This window comes from Myotis daubentonii, chromosome 9 (genome assembly GCF_963259705.1).
Source record: "Myotis daubentonii chromosome 9, mMyoDau2.1, whole genome shotgun sequence".
Lineage (NCBI taxonomy): Eukaryota > Metazoa > Chordata > Mammalia > Chiroptera > Vespertilionidae > Myotis > Myotis daubentonii.
In genome coordinates this window covers 65312797-65339232 of record NC_081848.1, presented here as the reverse complement: position 1 = coordinate 65339232, position 26436 = coordinate 65312797, and the positions used below count along the sequence as shown (strand labels likewise).

The following is a 26436-nucleotide window of genomic DNA, read 5'->3' as shown; positions in this document are numbered from 1 at the left end:
TTTATATGGACTTGACTAGAGAAATAAAAACCATTTTTATAATACCCTCAACGTGTCTTGTTTTAAACCAAAAGTACTTTTGTTGTAGTGTATAAAAATTTACTGTGTTCTCATCATGACAGATATACAGCATACTGAAAAAATCTCCAAGAATGAAATTGATCCTAGTGTACCTCAAGATGAGAAGCAAACCGAAATCTCTGTAAGCAAAACCCTCTGCATGGAAAAAGAATTAATTAGTCAAGGACAAACCTTGAATGTTACTGACTTTAGAAAAGCAGCTACTACAGAAATAAAAGACAAGATGGGCTTGGAAAGAGACAATGAATCCACAGAATTTAAATCACCAAATAATTCTTTTTTAGAGGCAGATATATCAATAGAAACAGACAGCATACACCTAGAAAGAACTGAAGGATTCGATGTTCACCGTCCAGATTTACATCTGGAGGTTGAAAGTAACAGAATATCATTTAACAGTGTCTTAAATGAGATGGCTCACAGTACAAATCATAAAAAAGATGTTTCTGAACAACGGTTTAGATTGCTTCCAGAGACTCAAGAAAATGCTACAAAGAAGGCAATTACAAACAGTGACCAAGCCAAAATAGATTTGGATTCATCTCTGGATGTAAAAAATAATCCTGTTCAGTGTCAAAGATACAATTTACATGACTCAAGTAATGTTATATTAGATGATAAACAGTGTAAAATAGAACAAATACAACTGGTAAATAATAAAAGTGAGTGCAGCACACTACCACTTAAACAAACTTCAGATGTTCAGCAAATCTGTAAGGATACTTCAGAGAAGCCTGGACTAACTATTCCCTATGACACTGCAGTTGAATACCCCATTTCATCCGCAGTTTTCAGTGATAATCTTAAAGTATTTCTTAAGAATTCAGATACAAATGTTAATATGATGCCTGTATTGGTGAAACCAAACTCAAGCCCTGGGAAAAGAGCTGTATGTAAAAATCTGAATGACTCACAAAGTTCATTTAAGGACTGTTTGGGAGATTTAGAAAACAGTATGAACATTTCTCTACTTCAAGTTAACAATGAGAATATACATACCTCACAAGCCAAAGATATGAAAACCTCTGTTCACATGAAAACTTCCACAGAAATGCAGTTTTCCAGTAAAGAGAGTCACATTGATGAGAATCAGTTAACTGAAGCTACAAAAAATGACCTTTTCCTGTTTGTGGATGTTAATGAAAGACAGCATACATTGTTAAGTAATACTGAGAAAACAGAGTCATTAAATGACATCGTTTCAGGAAAAATTTACAGTGAAGGACAGCTGGAAGAATCATGTTCATTTCACATAAAGCCATCTGGAGATTTAGTAAACAGAAGTGGAAAGTCAGCCTTTGATCTTTCAACTTCAGATAAAAAAACTGAGAAAACTCCAGTATATGTGAATTTTTTAGACCCCAGTTCTTGGTCAAAAGTAAATCAAAATGAAAGTCAAACAGTGAGCACTTCAACTTCTGGCATTCCCTTGTTGCTGAACGAGAGACCAATAGGCCCATCAGAAAACGAAAAGATTGTTTCAATGACACTTTGTAAAAATGTCAGGAAGGATACTGGGCCAGGTAAGAAAACAAGCTTTATGTTTACTTTAAAAATTTATTATTTCTGTTTAGTATTCTTGGTAAAAATTCTCCAGATTATGTTCAAAATGAAAACATGTTAGTATTTTTTTCCTAAACCTAAAATATTCCCTATATAGTAAAAGTAAAGGCTTTATTTAGATGAAAATGGATTTTTCACCTAAATCTGAACCAGTTTTGTCAACATATACTGAGGCATAATTGCATTTTGGAAATTAAAAAAAAAAAAAAAAAACCCAAGGAACTGAAAATAACAAAAACAACCACAGGTCCAGGCAACTAATTTTAAATTAGGAACTGCTACTTCATCTGAGGTCTTTACTTTCTAGAGCAAATGCAGAGAAGTTGATAAGGCTTCTTCCAGTGCCCATGTTTATCCCTTACACACACACACACACACACACACACACACACACACACACACCCCAGAAAAATCACCACCACCTCTCTCCCTCAGAACCACCTTTTGTCACTTTCTTCCCCGTTTTCTCCCTTTCCTTCATTTTTCTGTTTCTTCACCAGCACTACAAATCCAGCTTTTGTTTGACAATCTCAAGGTATAGCATGATTACATTTCATATCATTGCTATTTGTCATTGAAACACTTTAAATTGAACCCCTTAATATGATGTACCTATATTACTAATACACTAAAATGCTAAATATTTCAGACTATTATTTAAAACTACCACATGAAATAACATAATGTCCAAGTTTTGCTTTAAAAATACACAATAGAAAAATAGGGGGAAAGGTAATGGATCAAAGTCATATGACTTAATATTGATGGATATTGAAGCTGGGTAATGGGTACTTGAGATTCATACTCTGTACTTGGGAGTACTTGAAATTTTTCATATTAACATGTAGATGCTGTATAAACATAACTTGGAGATGTTTAAGAAGTATGATCATGAGGAAAATGTTAACTTTGCCATTTGCAGTCTCACAAAGTTTACATTGTTAAAGATTTAGATTTTAAGTGACTTCACCTGTTTAAGAATATGCAGTTAGACCCATTAAAAGAAATGCATATTACAAGGGTAGCTTTGCCTGGCCCCGAGTTTAACATGATTCTTTTAAAAGGAAAGAGAAAACTTGGGAGAAAAACTGGGAACTAAAAGCAAAGTTAAGTACTTCTTGCTTACTAGCATGAATGGAGATATAGGGGAAAAATAGAAAACACCAAAGCACTGGAAAACCTTATTCACAAAATCTAATTTTTCCTAGTAAAACGTATTAACTTCAGATTCTATTAATCTTATCTGTCAAATGCTGTGGTTAGTCAAATGCTATTAGTCAAGGATCTGGTCTAATGTTGACCATATTATCCCAGTTCCTTTCTTCTAAATTAAATTTCAGTGATATAAATTTAAGAATGGAAGGGGAGATGTCTGAAATTCTATAAAAATTCAACTTGTAAAGTCGTCAAACTCATAAAAGTTTAAATATTTTTTAAACTTCGAAGTAGGCATGTTTCTCTACATTACTTTTGTTTATTAAATACTAGGCAGCCCTTTGTTGGGTATCTTATGGCCAGTTTCTTTTAATCTGAATTCGTAAGATGTTCACTATATAAATGTTTACATGTACAGGCAGTGTAGTAACTGGGGAATAAGGATAACATGTTGTTTTATAAGATGTTTATACCATTTCACTCATTTTAATGTGAAATCAGGTTTTAGAAATAGCAATAAAACTTTATTTTCTGAAATGAGATGTTTAATGCAAAAGCAAAGTCTATGAAAACTATAAAAAGATCAAAGTAAAAAGAAAATAGAAATTGTTACTTTTTAAATACAAAAGCATAGAATCAGAGTAAAACAAGTTCAGCCACTAAAATGAGTGCCTGGAGAATAAAATTCAGTTGTTGCCATTTCCTCTTTGTCAAGCAGATACTACCAGCATTAACAGAGTTGCTGACACTTTGAATAACTCCACTATCCGTCCAGATCCCCAGGGAGAGCCCAGTGAAGAGAGGAATGCAACTGCAAAGACTTCTTGTGATTCTTCTTTTCCCACAGAACATGTAAGTCAATTAAAAATATTGCCAAGCAGACCTCAGTGAGCTAATTCTACAGATATGTGTAGAACTGTATGCATCTGGATGCTTTAAGACCTAACTGATCTCCAAAATAATATCAAGAGGGCAGCATGGCACCATTTTTCACAATTAAGGTTGATGGAAAACAGCAGGAAAAAGTCACAGTGTATAAATCAAATAGATATAATCCAGCCTGTTTGAGGAGGGAGAGTGTGAGGTAGTGTATTATGTACTTCTATATTTTAGTCACCTAAACTTAGGAATAGTGGCACTTGCACATTTATTTAAACTTAAAATACAACTGTTCACAATTTGAGCATTTAAAATTTTATTCTAATTAAAGTTGCCTTAAATAGTCAAATGAATAAATTCAGCTATTTTTAGTAGGGCTTAATGTTACTTACATTTTGGGAAACTGTTGTGAAGGAATTTATTTTAAATTATTTCAGTTAGAACACAGAATATGAAAGGATCAAATGTCCATCAATATATATCAAGTATGAATGTAAATATTAAACAAAAGATTTGTAGAGATTATATGGCTCCAAGAGTCTATTTGTCATATAAAAAGCAACTAACTACAGATGACAGGTTTTTTGGTAAAATTTGCAAGTTTCTTATTTTGGTTACAAAATTTTAGTGCAAAAAAGGCTATGTTGTTCAAAGTCTACAAAAAACAATTATAGGTATAATTGCTAAAAGATAACCTATAAATGTTAGGAAAGGTTACTTATTTAAATAATTGCATCGTGAGATTTTAAAGCCACTATATTGTTTTAAATTTTATAGACACACATTAAGTAACTTTCTCTTCAGCACATCGAAGATGAAAATTACAGTATTGACACCTTAACATATAACAGGTTTTCACAATAAATTTTATTTTTCTTTTTAAGTATGAGAGACCCTCACTGAGATAGTATAAACTTTTCTTCTGGGAGGGTTAAAACTAAAATCAGGATTCATCTTTTCACCATTGTGTCAGCAGAAATCATTTCAGCTTTGATGTGTACAAGTGTGTATCTTTGAAATATGGTAAATCTGGCATTGGGAAATCCTTGGCCAACTAGGTAAGTTAGTGAAATCAATGTAAAAAGGAAAAGCTAGATACCAATTTCAAATTCGGTTGAATACTTAACATCTATACTAATAATAGCAGAATATGCAAATTGTTCAGGACAGGGGTGGAGCCATGGTGGAGAGCTCTCAGTACGCCTGTGCTGGGGGTCTGAAGGGCATGGAGAGGAAGGGAGAGCAGATAGGCAGTTAGGGCGATCAGGCCAGGAGGGGAGAGCAGATAGGCAGTTAGGGCAATCAGGCAGGCAGGGGAGCACTTAGGGGAATCAGGCAGGTGAGCGGTTAGAAGCCAGTGGTTCCGGATTGTGAGAGGGATCCTGGATTGGAGAGGGTACAGGCCAGACTGAGGGACCCCCACCTCCCATGCATGAATTTTGTGCACTGGACCTCTTATTGTAATTGTCCTTTTTCAAAGGTATAATGGGAATTTCATGTCTCCCTTTAAAGCCCATTTTTATAATTAACCCAGTAGTTCCATTCTTTGTCTAATGCTTTTCTTGCAATTAATGTTTTAAAGAATTTATAGAATTAAAGCTTTTTCAAAAAAATATTCCCACAACAGTCCTGTGAGGCACATCTATTTTACAAATGAGGAAGCAGTGACACAAATGTGAAATAATTCCAAAGCACTGAGAGACACTACCTGTGGCAGACTTAAAGTAGGTCTCTTGACTCTTAGTCAAATATCTACTTTCTCAACTTTCATAGTAAAAAAAATGTTTCTTCTCAAAATACTAGTGCATGTAAAAAAAATAAAAATAAAACTCAGCTCACTGGCTAAAGAGATATTTTCTAAATTTTACTAGGTGTCAAGCACTATGCGAAGTACCATTGTCCCCCCTGAAGCTTGATTACCAATCAACATCTAATGTGGGACACATTTAAAAGCAGACCTATTCTTTTGCCTAGACTGAAAATGCTGTTATTCTTGCATTAAACCAGACAAATCTAGTCTCTTTATGAAGCCTGTTTACTTGCTCCTTAATATTTTACACTTTTTTAAATAGGGCTGTCAGGTGACAACTGGTGGGCCAAATGCAGCCCCCACCCCCTCATTTTAGTAAATACAATTTTATTAGAGCACAGCCACGCCCATTAACTACTGTCTATGGCTACTTTTGTGTTCAATGACAATTAGGCAGTTGCGAGGGAGGCCCCTTGGCCCACAAAGCTGTTTGCCTATTCTTGTTCTAAATGAAGACAAATTAATTTTATGAAGACTTATAGCCAGAAAGGGGATAAAAGTTATTCATATTTTTCAACGTATTTTTATGCACTCTAGCCACACCAATCCTGTAAAATTTTAGGTATATATTATGAGTTAATCCACCTTTTTTGTACTTCGGAGAGGGTTAGGTTAGTAGCCTGCTGCAATCTTGGTCATACCTAGGAATGAGGATGGGAAAGAGGGGCCAGCGTAAACAAAGAAAGCCATTCATTTTATACAATGAATTAGGTTCATTGAAGTTAAATTTTAAAATGCAACCCCAGGACTAGTATCAGATCTTTGAGTCAGGCAGAAAGAGGAAGTATTTTTAAAAGGAGATAGGAAAGAGCAATGATATGTGGCTACATATAGAACTGGAATCACTCTAGGCTGCAAAACCCTAGTTAAGCTAAGGAAGACAAGTTTTGTCAAAATCTCTCTACAGGGAATCCCTGCTTCTGCCCCTCCCACTAAGTAGCTAGTTTAGGGAAGAAACTAAAGCAGATATGTGTAAATGTCTCTCCTTTCCATCATCGAAATAAAGTCTCAAAGAACCAGAATATTGGAAAATGGGCTGATTTGCACTTGATGTCAAATCCAACAAAATGCATCAAGTATTTTGATGGCAAAACAGGACCATTAAATCACAAGGCATCAATCATTTAACTTCAAAATCAGCAGCAACCTAGATTTAGATTTGGTATCTTTCTATGTATCAGTATTGCATGGGTGACTGTGTACATTCATTTTGGCTCTGTAAGCTAAATGAAGTGTGGTGAACTTACTTATATGCGAGACATTATCAGAAATACACATTTACCCATTTTTTTCCGTTACCACTTACTCTTTTTTAAAGAATCCTTATTCAAGGACATACTTTGATTTTAGAGAGTGAAACATCAGTGTGCAAGTGACTGTCAATTAGTTGCCTATTGAACTAGCCCTGACCAGGAATCAAACCCACAACCTGAGTACCTGCTCTGACTGGGAATCAAACCCCGTGACCTTTTGGTGTATAGGACATTGCTCTGAGTCATACCAGCCAGGGCACCAGTTACCTTTTACAATAGCGTTTTGTATCTAAAAGGAGCTGATGAGAAAACTAAGGCTCACAAAAGTTAAATAACTTGCTTATTGTCCTGGCAGTCCTTGACAATACTTTTGTTTTCATCTGTTATTTTATAAGAACATAGGCAATCATATGAATACAATATCATCATAAGGATCAGAGGCTAGGACTTTGAGGGGACAGGTGGCTAACTAGAATTCTCAGGAGCCAAGAAGAGCAGTCCTGAGGGAACTGAGATTAAATGTAAATAGTTAAGAGCCTATAAAAAATAATTACTATGGCCCTAACCAGTTTGGCTCAGTGGATAGAGCGTTGGCCTGTGGACTGAAAGGTCCCAGGTTTGATTCCAGTCAAGGGCATGTACCTTGATTGCAGGCAAATCCCCAGTAGGGGGTGTGCAGGAGGCAGCTGATCAATGTTTCTCGATGTTTCTAACTCTCTATCCCTCTCCCCTCCTCTCTGTAAAAAACCAATAAAAATATTTTTAAAAAATAATTATGTAATCTCACTTGAAAATGACAATGTTTTGAATATGCCACTTTAATCAGTGCAATTGGAAAAGATGTTAATGTAAAGCAGTATTCAAAGATCATCAAAGATTTATGAGCAAATGGTATTCATCATAGCGTAATGTATAAAAATAAATTTTTCAAAAACTTAAATGTTCAACAATATATTAAACTAGAGGCCTGGTGCACAAAATTCATTCATGGGGGGGGGGGGAATCCCTCAGTCCAGCCTGCACCCTCTCCAATCCAGGAGCCCTAGGGGGATGTCTGACTGCCCATTTAGGCCCGATCCCATAGGCCCATAGGGATTGGGCCTAAAACGGCAGTCGGACATCCCTCTCAAAATCCGGGACCACTGGCTCCTATCTGCTCACCTTCCCACCCGCCTGATCACCCTAACTGCTCTCCCCTGCTGGCCTGATCACCCCTAACTGCCTCTGCCTTGGCCCCGCCACCATGGCTTTGTCTGGAAGATGTCTGGTCTAATTAGCATCATTACCCTTTTATTAGTATAGATTATGGAACATTGAATAAAATGGATCCATGTTCTTAACAGACCTTAACACAGGGAAATGCTAAAAATTTTTTAATACAGTGTAGAAAATGTGTGATTTAAATTTTCAAATAGTGTATTTATACGGAAGGGACCAGAATATTTACATCAAATTGTTTAATGGTGGTTGGAATCTTGGGTAATTTTAATGTGGTTCTTATCCTATTCCCTATTCTAAATTATAACACTCCCTTTTAACAATAAGTTTTATCTGGTACTCTAAGACCATCAAAGGTTTTTTTTTCAAGAAATTAAATGTATTTGACAGGGATAAGTTGAAACAAATATTCAATTAAGAGATAAATTACAACACATGCATAAAAGGGAATTATTTTGCAGCCCCCTACAATAGTTTGAGAAATTTCAATGACCTAGGAAAGCAGCTTAGTGGGAAAAACAAAGATATAAAATTCTAGAAAGTTATTGATTATACTAAAAATAGAAAAAAAGTCTAGTGCAAATGGTACCAAAATGTTGACAAGTCTCTGGATAGTGGTTTACTACTGATTTTTAGTTACTTTATACTTTTTTCTATTTTCCAAATTTCCAGTATTTTATTATCAGGGAAAAAAATAGAAATGAACATTTTTAGCACAATATTATAAGTATGACCCAATGTAGTGCTTTGGAAAACATGCCAACTTCCAAATACTGCATTGCTCTTTCCTGTGTCTCCAAAAATGGTGCTCTGAAGCATGAGAGGAAACATGAAGTAAAAAGCAGTTTTTAAATGGTAGTTTACTTCTGTTAGCATTTTAAAATTTACCCTTGTTTTGATAGAAGATACAAAACATAGACATGTTTGGGAAAGGAAGGGAGTAGAAGACAAAACAGATTTTTATCTGCCTGTTTTAAATATCTTTTCTTTCAATGTAAGCTCAAGACCTTTTAGAAAATGTTTGTGGTATTCCTGGAATATATTAAGAGATCTTGAAAAGCTACTACATAAGCCTACAAATTCACATTTTATAGTTTTTTGATGCCAAAATGTAGTAGTTGCGGAAAAGCCAAGAAAATGGTGGCTTTATCATATGCTCATAATTGCAAAAGCTTAATGGTATTCTTTAAACTTATTTGTTGATGAGTGTTTAGAAAATGAGTAATAACTCCAGTGGTAAAACAAGTTTGGTCTTTCCTAGGTGAAAACACAGTCTCTGAAATCAAATCTACAAAGCCATTCTCAGGCTCTCAAGATTAAAGATACTACTAATTTAACTATGTCTTCTTTTGGTGAAGGTGGCTGGCAGAGCCTGATAACAAATCAAATAAAAGAAAGTGAAAAGTTCCTAAGCTTAGAGAATGACAACCAATCTAAAAAAAGAAAAGCAGAAGAGTTGTTGACAAAAACAGATTAATACTTTCAGTGGTAAATTAGAGTACTGATGTAGTTTCAATTACAGCAAAATGACATATCTAAAGCTTCAGATGTATTCACTTTTCCAATTTCTTCTGATGTAATGAAGTTGTATTACTGCTATGTTTTTGCCCATAAAATGCTTCCGTTAAGATAGCTGAGTTAAGATTGCAAAGTTTGCTATTAGCATCTAATTCCCCTTAAATTGGTCTTTCCTCCATATACCTTTCATCAAAGCTCCTGCTGCACCTTCAAGACCCTTCCTTAATAGAACACAACTTACATATTATTCAAGATAGACACAGTGAGACCCTTCGTAATTTATTACATTGTATCCTCTGAAGATTGTAATTTCTTTTGAACTTGAGACAATAAATGTTCAGACTGTTGTCAAATTTCAGCTTAAAATGTTTTACTATCATTTAGATGTTTCCCCAAAAGAAAAATATTTATAGCATAAAAATTCAGGTATCAGAAAGACTCAAAAGGCTGTTTTTCACTTTGTTCAAGTTTTGTTTCCAGGCATTAAGTGTGTCATACAGTTGTTGCCATTGTTGTTTTCCAAATGTCCGATGTGTGCTATGACTGAAAAATTAAAAGTCATTAGTCAACCTTTTATTCTCTTGTATTCTTTTATAATACTACATACTTGAATCTAGTCAAAAGCAAGGTTAAATATACATAAAAGACAATTTTAAACTGTAAGAGAATTAGCAGCTTATTTTTAAAAAAATTCTTTATCATATTGATCCTGAACCTTCTATTTTCCTGAACTACATAAAACAGACACAAAAGTCATTAGTATTCTAGCCAATGCTGAGCCATTAAATGAAATGTGCTGGAAAATAGGACTTTCATTAAATAAGCTAATCAATTCAGTCTGAACTTTAATAAAATTATGATAAATAGCAACTATTTAACTACAGTCAATTGATAAGAACATCACCTTAGTTCTCTAAACATTTAAGTGAAATAATCAGAACAAACTAAATTGTTCTACAAAATGCTGCAAAGTATTAAGTGTCTTACCTGACAACTACCTTTCGCTGGGTCTGATCAATTTTGCAGTAGACCATTTTTGTTTTCACGGCTGAAAAAAGACATTTTACATAACATGTTATATGGAAAATACCTAAGAAAAACAGCTTAAAGTATGAAACTATGACCAAGCAAGCCATAATAAAACTTGACAGTTTTCTAATATGAGTTTATAAGCTGGCTCTTTGAATCTAATAAACAGCAATATGATGCAACTAAGAGGGAGATTATGCATTTATTTATCCTATGGTTGCTGGGCTAATCCATACCAAATATCATATAGTGTTCTTTTTAATACATATATATGTTTTATTGATTTTTAGAGAGGGAGGGAGAAAAACATCGATGTGAGAGCACAACTCTGATCGGCTGCCTCTGGCATGCCTCCCCTCCCCCAGTTTTCATCAAGAATTCTAGATGTTCTCCTCTACAATCACACCTTAGGTCAGGGGTCCTCAAACTACGGCCCGCGGGCCACATGCAAATACAAATATTGTATTTGTTCCCGTTTTGTTTTTTTACTTCAAAATAAGGTATGTGCAGTGTGCATAGGAATTTGTTCATAGTTTTTTTTTTAAACTATAGTCCGGCCCTCCAGTGGTCTGAGGGACAGTGAACTGGCCCCCTGTTTAAAAAGTTTGAGGACCCCTGCCTTAGGGGGTTGAAGGGGAAGATTTCCTAATTAGGTATTTCTTTATAAGTATGTTTAAGAATTAGAGCATTAGAAACTATGTGAATAGTTCTTTATTTTATTAATTGTATAATCCCCCAAACTTTCAAATTTAAAAGGCTCAGGAAGAAAAAAAAAAATTCTGTTACTTTATAATACCAATGTTGGGGAAGAAAGTCCTGTTTCTAGGCCAATCATAAAAAACATAATGGTTAACATCTGCAGGACATTTAATACATGCCAGGCACTGGGCTAAGTGCTTTACCTGCATTAATTCATTTAATCCTCAGAACTACAAATTACTCCTATATTCCTATTTCATAGAGGAAGACAGACCTGGTCTCAAACCCAGGTCTGATATAAAAATCTAGGCTCTTAGCCACCCTATGGTATACCACTTAAAGGTTTTTGTTCTATATGAGTTTAAGGAATAGAACAAACACCAAAAACCACATAGCAATTTTTATTTCCACTGAATTTTCACTCTACAACAATTACAATCTGCTAATCTACTAAAATACACATTTGTTAAAAAAGAATTTAGCTTTGTTAGCATATGGCTCAGCTTCAAGATAAAAAATCTTATACTGCATGGGAAAAAGACAAATAGAAAAAAAAAGTTCTAATTGCCTTACCATCAATAACAAACGCTTCAACATCATCAGCTCCAATCTGAAGTTCCTGTTGCATTGTATCAAAAGAAATTTCTTTATTTTCCACTGCCATTCCCATAAAAGTAAGTAGTCTCATTTTTGCCATATTCTGTTCATGTAATAGTCCTGAACAACAACAAAATAGTGAAGTTGAATAGGTATTAATGCTAATAGAAGACCAATTACAACTCTTGTGTCAAACTGTAGTCATTGTGTTTGAGCACTTTATATAGAGAGTAATTTTGACAAAGCTTATATTTTCAAATCATAAACTGACCCCATAATTAAATTATGGAGTATTTAAAATTATTTTTCTAGAACTACATTTACTTATTACTATATGTAATAGACAAAGTTAATAAGACTTGGCTATAAAATGTTTTTAGACCCTAACGTTTTTTTACATCCTAACTTATACACTTAAGGAGATAAAATGTACAAAATTCATTTCATAAGGGAAAATTTTATATAAATGAATTACTTATGCTTATTTTTACTAACAGGTCCCTTGTTAAAACGGAGGACTCCTTGTCTACTTATACCTTGTTCTGTGTTTTATTAGGAAACATGAAGTTTTAAAACATTTTCATACACAGTCATGAAAACATTCCATTTCCTGTCTGGTCACTTTGGATTTAATATTTAAAAGTTAAAACTGTATATGCCCATCCACTGTGGCTCAGAGGTTGAGCATTGACCCATATAAACCAGGAGGTTACAGATTCCTGGTCAGGGCACATGCCCGGGTTGCAGGCTTGATGCCCAGTAGGTGGTGTGCAGGAGATAGATGATTCCCTCTCCTCACTGATGTTTCTCTCTCCCTTCCTCTCGTAAATCAATAGAAATATATTTTCTTTTTAATGTAAAAGTGTGTTTATCACTTTACATTTATAGACTAAGATGATTAATACTAGAAAAAACTAAACAGTACCATTAACATACTTGTTCTTTACAAGGCCTAAATAGAAAATTGTATAGATAATTCAAATTTTTGCCTTGCAATTTCTAAACGCAACATACTGTTATAATTACTCATATCAAAAACAAACTCTTAGACCCTTTTAAAAGGAAACTTAACAAATTATCTGGCCCCGCTCCTTTCACTTTTAAAAAAACAATAAAATTGAGGAGTAAAGTGAAATGCTTTACTTACAGTCACAAAGTGGCCTCGAAAATAGGTTCATTTATAAAATAAATAACTAGAAATATAAATATTTACAAATCCTGAATATCCAAGTGTTTACCCGTCTCTACATGGAAACTAAATTATAACATATACACTTGATTTGATGCTAACTTCTCAATTATAAAAACAAGTTTCTAAAATTAATACAGAATTACATGCCCCTTTTCTCTGAGCTTTCAAATTTGGTAATCTCACCAAGATCATTACCCTTTTGTATTTAAGAGCCTCAAGTTTGTATTGTTTAAAAAGTTCCCTCTAAGCACTCCACAAATAAGTTTGAAATATATAACATTTATTATTAGCAGGTGACTAGGAAAGCCCATTAATATAGCACATGTCTGTTAATTAACTATAATTATGATGCAGGCTTTCTATTTGGCACAGATTCAACAAAAACACGATCATCATAACTCAGATGAATGAGATACCCAAGTAAGTATTGCTAACCAGTTTAATGGAAATCTACAAGCATCAAAAAATCAATTAGTGCACATTAATCCTAATTAACAAATGAAAATTAGATGCTGATTAACTTTCTGAAGCAAGAAGGTAGCAACTGGATAACACCAGATTACATGAGAACATGTTAGGGCAATTCAGATGACACAAGATAATTCTGTTGGCCCAAACTGCCAGTTAATAAATCCCGCCTGGTCACTTTGGATTTAATATTTAAAAGTCAAAACTGTATGCCTAGCCAGTGTGGCTCAGAGGTTGATAAACTGTTGCCATCTGTGGAATCTAGACATTTGTAACCAAACTTTAAGCTGTAATAAACGTCTAATAATATATCTAACTAAAACTATACATTCAAGATGTTTTCCGCAAAGCATCTTTTACAAACAAATTTCTAATAAAAGACTGCTAATTTGCATGGATGTTAAAGAAACAAAAGGCAAAACAATATTTGATTTACAGGAATACTATGTTTCTCCTGTTACAGAGAACAAACACTAAAGATTTTAAGAAAATTTCTTAGCATTCCCAGTTCTGTGGGCATACATAATCCCTTTTAATGTTAAAATAATAAAAACTCCTCAAATTTCTACGGTATAATTTAAAATACTCTTAAAATAAAAATCTACTGCTGTAGTTATAAGCTTACCATAAATCAAAAAACATATCAAAGGAATGAAAATTATTTCTAAAATAAATTATGTAAAACCATTATATGTAATACAAGGGGGAATCTATGTTTAAAAACATTTCAAATTGATGTTTAAAGTCACTACATCAAAAGAAATCACCAAACCTAAAGCCTTTAGGACTTCTGGTCTCAAAAGCAAGCTATTAAGCCAGTGAAGTATGAGTTGAAGACTTGTTAGGAAGCTGTGCTTTATTTCATGAAAAGTAGAACATCACCTTCAAAGAAGTCATAGTGTTCTGTGTCATTTCTATTTTAAAGTTATAAAAAAAAAAATCTAATTTTATGGAAACATTTATTCATTACTAATATGTCAAAACCTTAATGCAGTAATAAAAAAATGTGCATCACTGAGCAATTTCTGCATTGTCACTGACCCCTGCCTTAAAATGCTGCAATATAAAAAACGTAATTTTAATGCATTGCAATAGCTTATGAACCAGTGCTCCTTTGAAACAGTCAATTACACATCAATGGGGGAGTGTCAAAGTGTTAATTACTACTCCTTTTTCCTTGGTGAGTAAATAAAGAGGTTGCTGACATTAACATTCCATCACATAGCTTCATGCCACAAAACAAATTAACTGGGACAGAATGTGGTTTTCTGGGTCTAGTGCACCTGGCAAAGCATTCTACACAAACACACTCGCATCTACTTTATCTTGGTGTATTTCAAATGCCTTGTTATGTTCAGAATAATTCAGTCTTGCCCAATGCCGAAGTTTACAGGTGACAGGAATGAATGATTACTATATTGAGGACTAACAGTATAATCAAGCTAGATTATAAATGCATTCTTTACCTATGTCTCAAACAACCAAGAAGACTAACAAATAAATTTTAGTATGAAAAATACATAATGTATTTTGATTATTACCTAGTAGGAAAACAAAGCACCTTAGTTTCATAGTTGACTTCATTCTCTTAGAACAACTTAAACTTGTTAAACTATAGATTTTCTAATTTTTCATTTTGTAATTTTAGTATGTTAAAGACATGCTCTACATTATGCTAAGTGAAATAAGCCAGTCAATAAAGGAAAAATACCACATGATCTCACTCATTCATGGACAATAGAGACCATTATAAACTTTTGAACAATAATAGATATAGAGGCAGAGCTGCCTCAAACAGATTGTCAAACTGCAGCGGGAAGGCCGGGAAGGGTTGGGGGGCAGGAGGTAGGGGGGTAAGAGATCAACTAAAGGACTTGTATGCATGCATATAAGCATAACCAATGGACATAAGACACTGGGGAATAGGGGAGGCTAGGGGACTGTCTAGGGCGGGGGGATAAAATGGACACATATGTAATACCCTTTGTAATACTTTAAGCAATAAAAAAAAATAAAATAAAATAAACTGGAAAAAAAAAAAAAAAGACATACTCTAGTCTAGAAGGAAAATACTCAACCTATATGGAGCTTGCTCAATGAGGACAGTGAGAGTCAATTCAAGTTGGTGAACATTTACTGAGCTCTGATGCCCTAGAACAGCGGTTCTCAACCTGTGGGTAGCAACCCCTTTGGGGGTCAAATGACCCTTTCACAGGGGTCGCCTAAGACCATCGGAAAACACATATATAATTACATATTGTTTTTGTGATTAATCACTATGCTTTATGTTCAATTTGCAACAATGAAATTGGGGGTCACAACATGAGGAACTGTATTAAAGGGCCGCAGCATTAGGAAGGTTGAGAACCATCGCCCTAGAAAGACAAAGGCAAAATCATAAAGCTAATACTTTGCTGTCTTCAACAAACTGTAGTTAGGAAAGTTTCTCCTATCATGTAAAATCACAAATCCATTTCTAATCCCATCTACAGCTTTACTTAATATGCTTATCAATACCATATATTTCTATAATTTGTTAATTTGGGGTTAGGGTTTTGCACCAATATAAAAGTGTATCATAGAAAAATCTATTTGTTGCAATTACGTGAATCTGGCTTTTTTAATAAAAGCAACAAAAATATAAATCACCATGCATATGAATAAGGAGTAAGGTCCTTTACAAAGAAACAGTAGTTTCATGCTCTTTCCATCACAAATGCCTTTGGTTTCTGATTCCCAATTCATTCTAAGTAATATTTTAAACTGCCTATATACCACTGGTAGGCCAAAATCATATTTGCTGGATCTCACAGTACAGAACAGTTTTAGAATAGTACATTCCCATCTCCCTATGCCCCTCCAAAGAACACACCCCAAAACTTACCAAGTGAATCTATGAAGTCTTTATTATTCTGATAAAACTTGACATATGATGCCAATTTAGCATTCACAAAAATGGTTAAAAGCTATAGAGACAAAAAAAAAAAATAAAGATACAATATTCAATACAGAATATTTATAGCTCAAAGTACTTTTAAAGACACTAACTCCCAGTAATATATTTCTTTCAGTGCAGACATTTCAATTAAGTTTGATCAAATTACCATCTAAACCATCTATACTAATAAAAGGCCAGGCGTCAGGACACGACCGAAACGACCAGAGACCAGGCCACCAGGGCCCCCCATCGGGCCGGTCCCACCCCCAAGCAAGCAGTTAGGGGCAATCAGGCAGGCAGGCAGAGTGATTAGGGGTGATCAGGTAGGCAGGCTGGCAGTTAGGGGCGATCAGGCAGGCAGGCAGAGTGATTAGGGGTGATCAGGTAGGCAGGCCGGCAGTTAGGGGCGATCAGGTAGGCAGACGGCCCCTTGCAGGGCTGGCCCTGGCCCCTAGCAAAGAAAGAGGGAGGCCTAGGCCAGCCAAGCCATTGCACCCCAGCCTGTCGCCTGCAGAGGGAGGCCACTGGTCGCAAGGGAGGGGGGGCAGCGCTGCACAGATGGCAAGCAGTGGCAGTAGGGGGATTGGGCCAGTTGCCTGCAACTGGAGGAAGGAAAGCCCTGCTAGGCCCTGATCTCAGGCCAGGCCTAGGGACCCTACCCGAGGGGTCCTGGATTGTGAGAGGGTGCAGGCCAGGCTGAGGGACCCTCCTGAGTGCACGAATTTTTGTGTACCGGGCCTCTAGTTTGTTTAATAAAAGACTCACTTAGCTAAATCAGTAAATACAGTGAGCTCTAAAGATGGTGGTAATGGCATAGTACAAATGGAAAATAACCCAAAACATATTTATACTTGTACTTGAAAAGGATATTAATGTGTTTTAAAATATTGGATTGATTTTATTAACTGGGCTAGCTGACACTATATAGTTAAAAGAAATTTCTATTATTTAGGTTCATAATGGCCAGGCAAGTGAGAAGATGAAGAAAAGGGAAAAAGAACAGAACTGTTCAGTAGTTAGAGAAAAGCTAACCCTAAATTTCAGTCTGTTCCTGATACAAAAAGAATAACTAGTTCTCTTTCCAGATCTATAGATATGTTCACAATTACAAAGTAAGAGAGTTCTTTTATACAAAGAAAGAGAGTTCTGCTTTAGTATGTTAAATTTAGGAAAATATAGTATTTTTCACATTAAGAATAAACTACTTACATCATGAATAAGCTCGCCTTCCAAAAACTTGACTGGTTTTAAAGTGAGAAGATGGTCAAAAAGAAATGCATTTGGATCTTTCAATGCTCGTACAATACACCTTAATTAGAAAACAAAAATCCAAGCTCAGTCTTGAAATTCAGGTATGTCTCACTGAGTTTGCAGGATGCAATACATTTAATTCAGTAAAATGTCCAAGAATTCAATATATAAAGCATAAGAAAAGCTGTAAGATTGGGGTTAAAACAGGCCAATAAATCTACACATCAAGTACATCTGTTTAACAAAATAATAAATAGTTGGAGACAAAAACATAGCTGGAAAGTACCACAAAGTAATCAAAGAATAAATAAAACAGCTTCAGCATCTTACCATATGCCAGACACTAAGGTAAGGATAATTCAATGAATCCTCATAATACCCTGAGACATACAGTCTTCACATGCCCATTTTATGAATGACAAAACAGGCTCAGAAAGAGCTCGCCCAGTAAGGGCTAATTAAGTGTTGGAGCAGGCGGTCTAACCTCAAAGATATTTTCCACTAACTACCCTTTCAACCAACACATATCATGTATACAGGTCCTGTGTGAAGCCAATAACCCCGTAAGTTATCATAATTTGTTTCATAAATTTGAAAAGCTGATTTTGTTCTTATTGCTACTAAGCAGACTTAGGACTATTTGAAACCATTATTATTATCGGGAATAGGCTAAGCTAATTTTTAGCAAGCCACCAACTTTTCCTCATTTACACACCTTCATAAGTTACAATTGACCTATAACTAGATTCTATTTTTCAGGTTGATATTTTCAACCTCATATCAGCAATTTCCCAAACAGCATATAGCTAGTTCATATACAATTTGTGGTTCTTCCAGTATCAAATTTTCAACTTTAGTATCTCCATTATAATCACCACAGAGCACACAGTATCAAATGGCTTTGGATCATTGGCAAGTGTAAACATTTCAGTTATATGATTGAATACTGTAACTCATCTCTCAGCTGCTGATAGTCATCATTAGGACAATGTATTTTTAACATTACCTGTGGGCATCAACTCGAGCCTGGGAAGCATTGTCTTCTGTGTAACTTCCTAGCAATTCTACCATGACTTTTGAAGCGGCATCACTAAAAAGAAATATTGCTTTAAGAATTTCACAGTATCTCTTTGCTATTCATTCATTAAAAAAATTTACTATGCCAAGTACTGTGTCAATGATACATACAATGGTGACCAAGAGCGACAAGGTACTGCTCTATGGGAAAAGTCATGGCACTTTCTAGTAGGAAAGGCAGACAATAAGCAAGCATGTGCCATGAAGGAAATAAACGGTGATTTAACAGAGTCAGCATCATGACAGAGTGAGATGACGCCTTTATTTCTCCCCTTAAAGTTGTAAGTCAGGCAACCATAATTCAACAAAGAATCCCTTGCTCAACACACAAGCACGTCTGAGATACATGCATTGAGACATCTAATGGTAGGCATATAAGAAGGAGCAGGGGTGGTGGAACAGGGGGAAGGGCAGACACAGGTCACAGACAGTCTGGCACCTGCCCAGCCCCAGCTGATGTAGTGGTGAAGGAGTTGGGCTGCAGCCCCCACAGGGCAGCCCAGAGGGTAGGAGGGAGAAAAGCAACATTCTGGCCTGAATATCCAGTGCCCCTTGTGGCTAAACCTGGTGATGGGGGCAGAGATGGGGTACAGCAGTGTGGCAGCTGCAAAATGGTGGCCACCATTAGTAGCAAGAAGGCCAACTCACAGAATCACACCACCACCCCCGGCCACCCCTCGCCGGTAGAACCTATAGAGGCAGCAGGAATGCCACCGACAACACAAAGCAGCTGGTACCTTCGGGTTACAAGGAGGCAGCACTGGGAAGTCGCAGGCTTGAAGCCCCATTGCCTACCACAAGGGTAGTGCACTGAGAATGAAGGGACCTGGACAAAAAGGGGCATTTTCCAGAACTAAGGCAACACCCTCTCAACAAGATCCGAGAGGAAAGAGTAAACAAAAACTGGTGCTATCGCACTATCTACTGGAAAACAAATGAAAGACCACTACTTATCAATCCACTAGACCAGTGGTTCTCAACCTTCCAAATGCTGTGACCCTTTAATACAGTTTCTCATATTGTGGTGACCCCCAACCATAAAATGATTTTCGTTGCTACTTCATAACTGTAATTTTGCTGCTGTTATGAATCGTAATGTAAATATCTGATATGCAGGATGTATTTTCATTGTTACAAATTGAACATAATTAAAGCACAGTGATTAATCACAAAAACAATATGTAATTATATGTGTTTTCCGATGGTCTTAGGTGACCCTGTGAAAGGGTCGTTCGGCCCCCAAAGGGGTCGCGACCCACAGGTTGAGAACCGCTGCACTAGAGCAAAACAATACTTAGAAGAGTTCACTACCTCAAATGCCCAAGCAGAGAAACAATCCATCAAGTACCATGAATAACCAAGGTAACAAGGTAGCTCATAAAGAAAATGAAGTCTCCAGAAACCAAACTCCCAAGACAAGGAAGACTGATTTAAATGACAGAGAATTCAAGATTGCAATTATGAAAAAAAATAACAAAACAAAAAAACTCCAGAAGATGCAAGAAAACCCAAAAAGGCAGTTTAATGAAATCAGGAATAAAATCAATAGGAAAAAGGAACACTTCGCCAAAAAGGTTGAAACTATAAAAAAAAATTTCTGAAACTAAAAACCTCAATAAATGAGATGAAGAACATTGGAGAACACTGGAAACAGAGAAGACTAGATGGAAGAATTAGTGAGCTTGAAGACCGAAATCTAGAAATGACTCAGGTGGAAGAGAACTGAGAGTTTTTAAAAATGAAAGAACTCCACAAGAACTATCTGACTCCATTGGAAATAGCAACGTAAGAATAATGGGTATACCAGGAAGAGAAGAGAGGGAGAAGTAAACAGTGAGCCTATTCTAATAACTGATGAGAACTTCCCAAGCCTATGGAAAGAGCTGGACTCTCAAGTTAAAAAAGCTAAGAGAACAACTAATTAATATTAATTCAAAAAGACCTTTCCTAAGACACATTATATTAAAACTGTCAAAGAGCCAGTGGGTTTGATTCCCAGTTAGGGCATATGCCTGGGTTGTGGGCTTGATCCCCAGTAAGAGCATGCAGGAAATTGCCAATCAGATCCTTGTTGCTCATCGATATTTCTATCTCTTTATTCCTCTACCTTCCTTTCTCTCTAAAAATCAATAAAAATATTTAAAAACAAAACACTAAACTGAATACTGACTACTTACTGCATATGTAAAAGAATAAATATTTTGGAAATGAAGTTTGCTAGGTAGGCTGGATACAACCTTTAGGAACCCAAGATCTTGCAGAAACTCAATAGGTATTTTAAAATTTGCAGTTATCTTTAATAAGTAACATTTACAAAAACAGATTTATAGCAACTCCACAGAGAACAAATGAGAGCAAATTCATTTACCTTTAAAAATCAGCCCTCAACTACTCATTTTGCCTGTAAGTTTTAAGACATTAACTGTGAATACCTTTTCTTACAATCCACAAGTGCCTCATAAAGTAGCCTTAAAAGGGTGTGTTTTTTCTCAGTGGTAAGGTTCCAGTCAGTAATCCATTTTCTAACCTATGATGAGATTGATAAAGGGAGAATTAGTGATATAGCTGAATATATTTTCACAATTTAAAATATAACATTTAGAAAACACATATTTGCTTTGATTATAATATAAAACTACACTTATAAGCAAAACAAGTATTCCACATAATAACTCACCTGATCCAGCTCAGTTGGAATATATTGGATGGCCCCACATGATGCTGCCACTTTAATAAGGCTACAATATACTGTATATCTTACAGGAGTATTCTTATCCATCCCATGGAAAAGGTTGCTTAGCCTGGTTAACAAACAAATAATAAAAAGTTTGAGATCAGTAACTACAGTGATTAAGTTGAGAGTATCTGCCCTCACAACAAATGTGAGAGAGACACTATTAGTAACTTCACATTAAAGGAGGGACCTGAGGCACAGAAAGGTTAAGTGACTTGTCTAAGGTCACACAACTTATAAAAGCCACAGCTGACAGTCAAGTTTCAGAATTCTTGCTTTTAACCATCAAATGACAATGACATGAAAAGAGCCCCTGGAAAAACCGAGCCTTTTTCAGTTTTTAACTTACAATTGCAGTCTCAGAGATGGGCGTTCACCTTCCCGAAATTTGACCAGCTTTTCACAGAGGTTTTCAATCAAAGCTTCTTGCTTTTCTGGCTCCAAGATCAACAGGAGGGATACCACGCTGTTCATCACACTTTCAACATCTATACATGACATGGCGTAGATAATACAAGAGTGATACTATGATACTTAATGTATCTGAATTTCCAGTATTCAAAGACCATTAAACATAAAACACTTGTATATTTGTTTAAAGAAATAAATTATTACCTAAGATTTGGTTTTCAATCAATAAAACAGAAGATTGATTTACGTGGCTACATATACGGTTTCAATTTTCACTGGCAAGATAGTCAATCGTGGAAGTAATTGGTTAGGTCTTAGGCTAGGATACTCTCCCAATTAAAGAAAACATACAAACAGAAAAGTTATTTAGAAATGAAAGGTATTTCTTTTCTGACTGGGTCACTAATTTTCAAGTATAAGCTTTTAGTCATTTACCAAGTTTAATCTGAAACCTTAACTAGAGATTTCAGAACTCCCCATTTTCAAAATGTCCCATTTCATATCAAGAAATAGGCTGAGTCGGCGTGGCTCAGTGGTTAAGGGTCAACCTATGAAGGTCGAGGTTCAATTTCCAATCAGAGCACATGCTCAGGTTTCGGACTCGATCCCCACAGTTTGGGGCATGCAGGAGGCAGCCAATCAATGATTCTCTGGCATCACTGATGTTTCTTTCTCCCTCTCCTTCTCTGAAATCAATAAAAAATAAAAAAATAGAACATCAACCAAATAAATAGCTTTTAGATTACTTGTTATATCCCATTTGATATTAATCTAAACCTTACAGAAAAGAAAGAAGTGCTTCATTTTTTTCTTCAATTCATTCTGAAATTATCAGTATTCAGTGTGTGCAGTAACAGACAAAAACATTCCTGATGTAAAAAAGATGTTTTCTCAAAATGGGCTTACCTCATAGGTATTAATAGAGTAGAAAAACCTGAAAGTATGTACAAAGATTAGAAACAGTGCTTCAAAGTTCTAAGGTCTGAAACAAAAATATAATTCACAAGAAAATTTTAAAAATAGGTTATCACAAAAAATTAAAAAACAAACCTTTATCATCTTCCTTCAGACATACATCACAGGCTTCAATAATTTGAGCTAAATCTACATGAAGTCCACCTTCTGAGTTCTCTTCTGAAATTTCAGCTCCTTTAGATTTCAGATAAGCTCGAAGCTCAGCAGCCTGTGGAATCAAACAGTGTTGCTATATATCTATAAAACTGACTGAATGACAAGATCTCAAGCCATTCTGTCCTATTTCTAAAAAAATGAAATCTAAATGCTGTATTTAACAATGACTTTACCTCATCCATCGTCACAACCCCCACAAGTTTTCCTCTACAACTCCCAGTGGGTACACAGACCCACTATGGCCCACATAGATCAACTTCAGAATTTCTCTCAGATCACCTATATATCCTGCTGGAATTATAGTATATAGCAAAAACCTTTCTAATATAACCCAAAGCCTTTTTGGGGTGTGGGGTGAGATCTGACTTGGTAAATTCAATTTGTTTTAAAGAAATAAAATGTTATTGCTCTGAGGTGTGCATAGCACTACTACTTTGAAAGCTTACAAACATTACCTTGGTAAGAGAGTAATTACTGTTAATTAAATGTTTAAGAACCTATCTGAAATGAGCATTTGGGGAGCCAGAGATAAAAAGATGATGCCTTTGGCCCTGGCTGGTTGTTCAGTCGTTTGGAGCTTTGTCATATACACCAAAAGGTTGCAGGTTCAATCCCCAGTCAGGGCACATATCTGGGTTACAGGTTCGATCCCAGTTGGGGCCTGGGAGGGCAACCCTTTGATGCTTCTCTCTCTCCAATCAATAAGCATGCCCTTGGGTGAAGATTAACAAACAAAAAAAGGTGATGCCTTCCAATGCTTCCTTGAATAAAATACTCATATCAAATTGGATCTACTATAAAATTCTTTTGAAATGCAAAATGCATTATCTGGATCAGAAAGCACCTTTGCACCCATAAAAGTATAACTGCAGGACTGCATCCAGTATTTAGACATTTTTCTATTCTAATATGTACATATAATATTTAACAAGTAGTTCTTTTTAGAGTTCGGAATGTATGGCAGCCAAACATGAATGCAGATGGTATTTAAGATAATAATATGAGGAACTGAAAAAGAGAGAGTTAAGAATACCATTAGTAAATGCCTGGGTATCACATTTTCTAAACCTATAGATAAGTTTTGGCTACCTAAGAAAAGTATATTAAATCTGTAGACCTGATGATACTATCCTTTCAGATAAAAACTAGTCACTTCACATATGCATTGGCAGTAAAATAAGACTTCATAAAACAACTGTCACCCTGAGAGAGCACAAAAAATACCCCTGGAAAGCACACTTCGGTATGAGGAAAACACAACTTCATCAAAACAAAGGTACTTGATTCAGATTCCACTTTGTAAACATAAAAGTGAATTTTTCTTAATAACTATTCAACCAACAGTTTATTGTTTTGTTTTTAAACTATCATCCTCACTGGTTACAAGTAGTGTTTGGCGAGTGGTACAAACCAAGGAAAAGAAACAAGGATTCTGAGCTCCATTTCCCAACTTTAATTAAACAGAATTTGATCAAAGTTAACCTCTTGAAAACAAAAGCACCTCCTTACCTGAAAGTAATGGCTAGAGTGAAATTAATATATTACAAGAACAGTCGCATAACCTCAGTAGAAATGACGCTTTAAGCATAATACATACATATAAACCTCACCTGGGGATATTTTTTTCCACTGATTTTTAGAGAGAGTAAAAGGGAGCGAGGGAGGAGGAGAGAAAGCAACATGGATGTGAGACAGGCACATCCACTGACTGCCTCCTGCAGTGCTCTGACCAGGCCAGGACGAACAGGTACCCGCCCTGACCAGGAACTAACCCCCCTAACCACTTAGAAACACCTGCCAGGGCGAAAACTAAAATAGAATCAGTAACACCAACTCAAACCCTTTTCTGTATTTTTTTTTAATTTTTTTTTCAATAACCTACTAGTCAACTGTTGATAACATGATTCCATTACCAACAAGGTATGTTTTTAAGAAAAAGACGTCGTTCACATCTTTTAACTGTGCTCAACTCCTTCCCACAACTTACTTTAATTTAAACATGTTTTTCCCATTTTCATTTCCACTTACTTTGCTCTTCAGGGCTGAGAGTCTGCATTTCTATAATGTGTGAGTGTGTGCGTGTGTGCGTGTGTGCGTGTGTGCGTGAGTGTGTGCGCGCGCGCCACATCTACAATTCTGCAAGTATGTTAGAATAGTAATGACATCTTCTATGGAAATCAAATCAAAATGTCCAAGTTAGTGGAATAGCAGAAAAAATGGCAACACGACTTCACAGAATAGTTTCTGCAAAATTACCTTAAGAGATCATTTCATGTTTAGTTTCACTCCCACCAACTACAGTTTAACTTTTGTGATGGGGAAAAGTGCAAACCCCAAACAGAACATTTAAAAACGTTAGGACGGCTCACCAGATGTATGCCTCAAATATGAAGGTGGAGCTGGCGTTTTATTTTCGGGTTAAGAGGCCTCTCACCCTTGCACATTAAGAATATAAAATATGGTCTATGTATAGAATAGGTCGCCGGTGCCTTTGTGACCCCATAACACCATTTTCGTCGTCAACGAAATTATGTTTCCTTAGACAATGGCTTACACCGTCGAAAAGTTTGCCACCTCCCACTCCGGATGTAACTGCCTTTGGGGGACTGAAGCCGACACCTTTCCCAATGAGCCGAAAAGTACCGTGTCGGCAGAAGCGACTCCGGGCTGAGAAAGCACAGGCGCCGACCCGGAAGTCGGCGGGGAGCGTCGGGCCAGCGCCGGGGCCGCCGGCCGGCAGGCAGGTGCGACCCCCGGCCACGAACGCGCGCCCCGGCCTCCGGCGCCCTGTCTCGCGGCCTCTCCACTCTCACGTGTGGAGCGTGAGCTGCAGGTCTCAGCCCGAGTCGGCTCCGTGGGGCGGCGTCCCTCCCACCAGCCCCCACTCGGCCCTCACACCCCTAGGCTCCCCCAGCCCCGCCCTGGCGGCCCCGCGGCCCGGGAGCACACCTGGTCTTCCTCACTGATGTCGATGAAGGCCGGGACGCTCATGGTGAAGGCCCGGGCGCGGCGGCCGCTGCGCTCGCAAACCACGCCAACCGGAAAAGGAGGCCGACGCGCTCCCCGACGCTTCCAACCGCTTCCGGGTCACCTCGCGCCGGGCTCCAGGGGCGGGGTCACTGGGTGGGCGGGGCCACGGGGGCCGATCCCACCGCGGTGGCTGGAGGCGGGGCGGGCGTGCCCTCTGGGACCGCCTCCCTAGGTAGCAATTTAAAGGACTGTCCTGTACAGCCGTGCTTGCTCCTCGCTGAGCCCCCTCTCCTTTGGAGTCTTAGGACTGTTGGGTGAAGGAACATTTCTTGTGATCAGTTGTTCCGTTCTAGCCTCGCCGCCTCTGCCAGTCCCTTAGGCCGCACCTCCTGACTCCGCCAACACTGCTCCCAGGAGCCCATCGGCCTGCCTCGCTTTCCAGGCCACCGAATCTAACCCCCT

The 26436-nt window shown here is 36.8% G+C and overlaps 2 protein-coding genes across 2 annotated transcripts in view; one reads left to right on the top strand and one right to left on the bottom strand.

The window, feature by feature from the left end:
• CCDC73 (coiled-coil domain containing 73) overlaps nt 1-9568 on the top strand; it is a 65729-nt gene extending 56161 nt beyond the window's left edge. The window contains exons 14-16 of the mRNA XM_059709213.1: nt 123-1604; nt 3518-3651; nt 9221-9568. Of these exons, the coding sequence (XP_059565196.1) occupies nt 123-1604; nt 3518-3651; nt 9221-9436 (1832 nt within the window). The 3' untranslated portion in view covers nt 9437-9568. The remainder of the gene's footprint in view (nt 1-122; nt 1605-3517; nt 3652-9220) is intronic.
• A 262-nt stretch (nt 9569-9830) lies between these two features.
• EIF3M (eukaryotic translation initiation factor 3 subunit M) lies at nt 9831-26108 on the bottom strand. Its single transcript, XM_059709212.1, has 11 exons — nt 25954-26108; nt 22924-23056; nt 21812-21950; nt 21406-21529; nt 21161-21255; nt 18658-18741; nt 17610-17709; nt 16347-16428; nt 11779-11922; nt 10465-10525; nt 9831-10020 (listed from the first exon to the last, which is right to left on the bottom strand). Exons 1-11 carry the CDS (start codon nt 25993-25995, stop codon nt 9900-9902), a joined length of 1125 nt encoding a protein of 374 aa, XP_059565195.1. The 5' UTR covers nt 25996-26108; the 3' UTR covers nt 9831-9899.
• Nucleotides 26109-26436: the final 328 nt, after the last annotated feature.

Coding starts and splice junctions, on each gene's coding strand:
- EIF3M (XM_059709212.1), bottom strand. CDS start 25,995: ATGAGCGTCCCGGCCTTCATCGACATCAGTGAGGAAGACCAG. Junction 23,057..25,953: donor ACATCAGTGAGGAAGACCAG/GTGTGCTCCCGG, acceptor TTGATTCCACAG/GCTGCTGAGCTTCGAGCTTA. Junction 10,526..11,778: donor TGAAGCGTTTGTTATTGATG/GTAAGGCAATTA, acceptor GTCTTTTTTCAG/CCGTGAAAACAAAAATGGTC.